Source organism: Diorhabda sublineata, chromosome 1 (genome assembly GCF_026230105.1).
Source record: "Diorhabda sublineata isolate icDioSubl1.1 chromosome 1, icDioSubl1.1, whole genome shotgun sequence".
NCBI lineage: Eukaryota > Metazoa > Arthropoda > Insecta > Coleoptera > Chrysomelidae > Diorhabda > Diorhabda sublineata.
This window is the reverse complement of record NC_079474.1, coordinates 23,110,917-23,117,590: the sequence shown is the minus strand read 5'-3', so window position 1 is coordinate 23,117,590 and position 6,674 is coordinate 23,110,917. Positions and strand designations below refer to the sequence as shown.

Genomic DNA, 6,674 nt, shown 5'->3' with positions numbered 1-6,674 from the left:
TTCAATTTCCTTAGATTAGTCTAAATATATTTCTATTTCAAACTGACTGAGCCACCTATCCGAGAAAAGCTGAAATAGCAGTTGGTGATTAAAAGAACTCTATGTTAGAGTTCACATAATTTTAAAAATAGATTTCTACTTGGTGTAAAACCACATAGTGTTAACAAATGATATTAACATCATAAATATAAATTTAGAAAAAAGAAGAATAAGGTTAATTGGGTTGTCTAGAAAATTTATTTAATTTATAAAAGAATTTTATAAAATGTCTAACAGTACAATATTTTTAAAATCTGGTTTTATAAATGTTCCTCTTCAAAATGGTATGCGCAGATATGTAGGACAACTCCAAAGAGTTGTATTGAAATTTTGTAAAAATCATGGATCTAGCAGGGGAATGAGGTATATAGTATAATAAAAAATTCGTCAAATATAACTTATCCGTTCAATTTCAGGGAATTTATTGAAACAGATTTGGTCGACTTTGCTAAAAATAACCCTGGAATTGTAGTATACTTAAAACCTAGAAGACATCGCACAGCAGTTATGAAAGCAGAATATTGTATTTTTATAAAGCTTTTCCAATTTCTATCTTTGTTCTTACTTTTTAACTTTTTTAGTAAACGGAGAAACACAGTGGTTGAGCTGTAGAAATTTCACCAGAGAGGAAGTATATAAGTGGCTTGAATTATTTAAAAAGCAACAAAAGGTGCATGAAGGTACAAGAATTAGAAAATTATGGCATACCGAAAATCCTTCCATTCAAGGTCCTTGGACTCCTTTCACATTTAGAGATCCAAAATTGAATTTGGTAACATTTCCAATTGAACTGTCTAAATGTGAAAATATTAGTTTTGCTCAAGATGAGTTAGTGGAGTTGTTTAAAAAACAAAAAATTCAAGAATCAGAAATAGTGACAGCTTCAAATTAGTCAATGTATAGTACTGTATTTAGTTATTAATTAAAAACATAGTTCTATAAAATATATTTTACTCTTAGTTTATAGTCATTCACATATAAGTAAAATCAGTAGAATAACTAGAAGGAATCACATATACTGTGAATTTCCTCTATTCCCACTTAACACCACCCTAATTTATTAATTCCCCTTGCACCGGTAAGATGGGGTATCACATACCCCAACTATAAAATGCTATAACAATCTGCTAATATACACAAGTTTTGCGAGTCCATGAGTATCTTTCATTTTATACTTGTTAACATGCTTATTTCAGTATACAGAGGACTGTTGTCGGAGATATATGTATGTTATTATCATGTCTACCTCATACTCCACTGTAGGTTTGGTGTTTTTTAAGGTTTTTATGCCATACCCCACCATACCTTCTATTCATCATCTATTAGCAAGTATTTTTTTATTTAGTATTTCCTATGAAGAGGAACAAAAGTGTCTATTGAAATTATGGGAAGAAACAGAACATTATTTAGATATAGAATCGGGCTCAGAAGCAGAAGAAGACATGTAAATGAGAGATCTGCAGGCTCAGACACCCAACAAGAATTAACTGAAGACATGGATACAACTGAATCAGAGGAATATGATAATGATTTTATTGGCATAGATGGCTCTACGAAATACAAAAACTATAAACAAGACCTGAAAATATAATTACTGATTTGCCAGGTGTGAAACGTCCTTTTTGAGATCCCAAAGAACAGATTGAGTGGTGGCATTTCATTTTTACAGATGCTATGCTATCAGATATTACTACTACTACCAAAAACTAGGCAAAAAGCTCTAAACTGTGATTGTGCAGACTCACAACATTTGGTAAAGGATACGACCTCTCAGGAGCTAAAAGCTTAGCTGGTGCTCTGAAATCCAGGAGGAAAATTGGATGATTTGTGGTCCACTGATGGCTTGAGAGCTGATATTTTCAAAGCAACAATGTGCCAATAGAGGTTCAGTATATTACTGCAATGTTTATAATTTGATAACAACGAAAGCTGAAAGGAAACATTTGGATAAGCTTGCCCCAATAAGAGCAATATGTGACATGTTTGTGGAAAATCGCCTAGAGCTTTAAAATCCAAGTGAATAACTTACAATTGATGAAAAATTTGAAGCATTTAGAGGACGTTGCCGGCCAAGTATGACATCAAAATATTTGAGATAGTTGATGCAAAAACATTTTATGTTTAAAATCAAGAAGTTTATGTTGGTAAACAACCAGACCAGTAATTCAATTTTAGTAATAAACCAGAGGACATAGTTATGAGACTCAGTAAACCATTTAAAAATTCTTGTTGTGATATAACTTTCGTTAACTGGTTTACAAGTTATCCCCTTGTTACCAGATTGCTCTGTGAACATAAGATAACATTAGTGTATACACCATGAAAGAATAAACAGGAAATTCTATCACAGCTTTTAGAAACAAGTAAATGAGATGTAAATAGTTCTATGTTCGCCATTCAAACAGATGTAACTCTCGTTCCTAAAAAAGGGGGAAATGTATTGCTTCTTCAACATTACATCATTCAGATAAAATTGAGAGATCTTCAGGATATAAATGCTTACAAGAAATTATTACTTTTTATAACTTAACAAAAGGTCGGGTTTATGTAGTTGATGAGCTTTCCAGCAATTACAACGCCTTTGTAGTTGTCATTTCCAATTCAGAAGCAACCTCGAACTGACGCAAATTTGTGGTGAAATTGAGAAGAGATCTAGTTCTTCAACATTTAAAACTTCGACAAATGAATTTAAGACTTCCTGTCATTTTAAGAAGAAAAATCGTTTTACCACTGTGTTCAATGTAAAACATTTGTTTGCTTAGACCGCTTAGAGCATTCAATTATTACTTCTAATACATGTTTCTCAATTCATGAATGAACAATAAAACTTTTCAAATATCTGCTCAGCATATCTACTTATTTGTTTCTACTTTCTACATCATACCACTACTCTACTTTCAAAACAAATACAATCGCATACCTCCCGTATAGTAAAAAAATGTTACTCTGCCGATGCCGGTTAATACAAAGTTTTATGTAGAGATTACATCTATGCTCAGAATAACCTTTTATTACATGTTTTACAATGTGCCTCGTTGGCGTTATGCAATAAAGCTTAATAAACAATATTCATTAATGCAACTCCCACCATGTCTGAAAAACACCATAATATAAAATTTTTCAATTCCCTTTGGTACTATTTGAATACCCTGTAATGGCTGGTCATTTTGAAAATTCAGTGTGTTATAGTTCTTCCAATATCAATTGCAGAAGATAGTTATGCAAGGAACAATAAATATTTCATAAATACGCTCTTCACTCATACAAATTAAGAAATGAAAAATAATGTTTACTCCCCATATAAAATTCTGTAAACTTCTAAGAAACCGTCAGTCCCCGTGGACTCATCAACTAGGAATTATTGAAATTACCAAAACATCGATACTTATTTAAAACCATCGATAACTGCAAAACATCGAAAGAAAATCATCGATTGAAAAAACATCGATGTTTTGATAACATCAAACCATCGATACCCATCCCTGTGATATCTAGAACTATTCACGATAATGTTGTAACTACAATGTTGTGCGTAGACCTACGATTCTCCTAGCTATTATTTTGCCTTAGATTACTAAGTAAAGAAAATCATACTTTACAGGGTTGTGCATCACATTACCAAAGCATTTTAATTTACCTATATAGTGCTGACTATTTCTAAAAATTTGTTCATGCGCTCAAGAACCTCGGTGTTAGTAACTTTATCGACCCAATTTATCTTTAAAATACGCAGATCCAGATCAAGGTTAAGATCATTGCCACACAGGATTTTAGTAGTTTCATAAAACTTGCTCTCGATTTGGCTAATATTGCTAGGATTCCATTTATCGATTATTACGTTTACAGTTACGTTGATTGTTCTACTTGATCTATTTATACATTAGTAACCATGATTTCTCCTTGTCGTACATTCTATTGTTTAGGTATGACCATATATTCAGACTTCTTTGTATTAAGCTTTAATCCGTAATTCTGGCAGACTATAACGAGATGGTCTATGAGCCCCTAAAGTTTTTGAAACGACTAGATATTAATATAGTATCATCAGTGTAGTGTATATTGTTGATATGTTTTCTATTACCAAGACACCTTCATGAGCATTCTTAAAACTTCGAAGAATATATCTCCAGAATATAAATTTGAAAGCAATGAAGATAGAATACACCCTTGTCTTATTTCAACCCCAATTCATTTCGGAAATTAAATTGAGTATTTTTGATCTCCTTTCAAGTTTTTCATACACTTTGTTATAGATTATTCTTAAATTTTTTTTTAAAACTTGGCTCATGAGGCTTATAATTATAAAGTCATTGCATTTTGTTGCCTTATGCTTATTCTGAATAACTACATAAGTGGACTTCAACTAATCTTGTGGAATAATGCCAATTTCCTAAACATTAACAAGATTTTTGAAACTTCTATACCATCTTCACCGAGCAGCTTAAGCAATCCACGTTCCAAGTCAGAGAACATCGCTTCCCTGTGTGCCACCAATTCAAATATCATAGGGCCTTGATAACTGAAGATAATGACGTGACAACGGAGATCAAGGCAAGAGTTGCTGCGGGTAACAGATCCTTCTAGGCAGTCCAGAGAATGCTCAAGTTTAGAGGGCTCTCACGTAGGTGAAAGCTCACAATTTACAAGACAATAATCCGTAGTCACATACAGATGCGAGAGATAGACTATGATAACAAAAAATGAGCGGATTTTGAACTGCTGGGAACTTAAGATCCTACGAAAGATTTTTGCCCTATTTACGAGAACGGTACGTGAAGGATCCGGAGGAATGCTGAACTGAGACAGATGTATGGCGTTCATCTAGGGATCGCGTCGGAAGTGGCTGGGACACGGAGAGAGGATGCCTTCTGATCGATACCCACGCAGAGTTATTTAATGGAGTTCCCGAAGGACGGCGACTGAGAGGAAGACCGCTCCTTGGCTGGTTGGAGGACATTGAGGCGGACCTGATCCAGCTAGAAGTTCAACGTTGGAGGCACCATGCTCAGGACAGAAAGGATTGGAAGTCGATTGTTGAGAAGGCGCTGGTTCTCAAAGGACCGTGGCGCTGGTTCTCAAAGGACCGTGGCGCCGGTTGAAGAAGAAGAAAGAAAAACAAACTTGAGCTTCTTATGTAAGAATCGTAATTGTTTCCAAACCGATCTATTACTGCACACTCTTGTATATACCATGCTGCCCTGGCTTCCCTGGATTTTTTCTTATTATTCTCCTGTATTCTATCTTATTGCCCTCCACTTTCTTGCCAATTTTATCAGATAAGGGTATGGGCAACATGCTAGTAAAAGATTATCAACCATTTTCAAATATTTGCATTGCGCAAATAACAATGATTTGAATTCCGCTGACAAATTTTCTAAATTGCGCCCTCTTATGGATAAATTGAATCAAAAGTTTATTTTACACTTTGTGCCTGAACGTGATTTGATTCGGAATATGAAATATGGAGTATTAATACAAAGAGCGGTTACCTTGTAAACTTTCTCTGCATATCAAGGAGTCGACCCCTACATTGATGTTAATTTGTCGCCAGTCCACATCTCCTTTTATTTCTATGTAGGAAGAAAGTATATAAAAAAAACTCCGTCGTTCTGTATTTTTTGACAATTTGTTTACCGGATTTAATCTTCTGTATTATTTAAAGCAAATTGGATATTCACATTCAGCCACCAGTACAATAAGGGAAAACAGAATTCCAAAAAGTTGCCCTTTAGCATCAAAAGCTATTATGACGAAAATGCCAAGAGCTACATATGACTCAGCTCTTGAGAAAGACAATGGCGTAAAAAAAGAATTGTGCACATAGAAAGGCCACATCTTATTGCAAGGTATAATACTTCAATGGGCGGTACCGATTTCGGATATCGGATAGCATTATGTGGCAAGAAATGGTGGTTCTGTTTAGTCACCTGGTTTGAAGATGCTACTATCCAGAATAACCGGTTTTTATCCAAAAAACAAGAAACCATCTAACACAGCTTCAATGTAGAAGAGAAATTGTAAAAACCTATTTAGAGAGAGCTCGAAATCCCTCAAAGCCTGGAGGCCGTCCACGTATAAGTAATTCTAGCAGGTCTTTTTGTAGAATATCAGATTAATAATACTGGGCATTTCAAATGAAAAGAAGCAGCGTTGTGCTGGAAAAGATTGCAATTCAATAATGCTTACTATGTGCATTAAATGCAATGTAGGTCTCTGCAAAAATTGTAATATTCATTTTCATTCCCAATTTTAAACTTTCTGTGTTGCTATGTTATAAGTAAATAATAGTTCTCTAAAAGTGAATATTATACTACATTAGACAGATATCAAATATTGTGATTAAGCTAAAGACTAGCGTTGCCCTATGGCAACATAAAGAAACTAAGGATATGTATGTTTTATTTTGTTATATTTATGTTATTTTTGGTTTATATTGAACAAAACTGCAAAAAGTCATTAATTACTTAAAAACAAAAAAGTCCGTCCTTTAAGTAAATTCAACGCCCACAGCAACCTTTCAGATTACTTTGGAAGCGCTCTGTTCACACGATTATGATTATAGGATCAAATACTCGAATCATGCACCATATTTATAAATAAAAATAACAGGTTAATGCCTATTATTAAAACAACTA

General features: G+C 33.9%; 1 protein-coding gene across 1 annotated transcript; it reads left to right on the top strand.

Moving 5' to 3' along the window:
* The first annotated feature begins 202 nt into the window (after positions 1-202).
* On the top strand, positions 203-1,086 carry LOC130443388 (39S ribosomal protein L43, mitochondrial). The gene is made up of 3 exons (XM_056777963.1): positions 203-402; positions 456-562; positions 621-1,086. Exons 1-3 carry the CDS (start codon positions 266-268, stop codon positions 929-931), a joined length of 555 nt encoding a protein of 184 aa, XP_056633941.1. The 5' UTR covers positions 203-265; the 3' UTR covers positions 932-1,086.
* Positions 1,087-6,674: the final 5,588 nt, after the last annotated feature.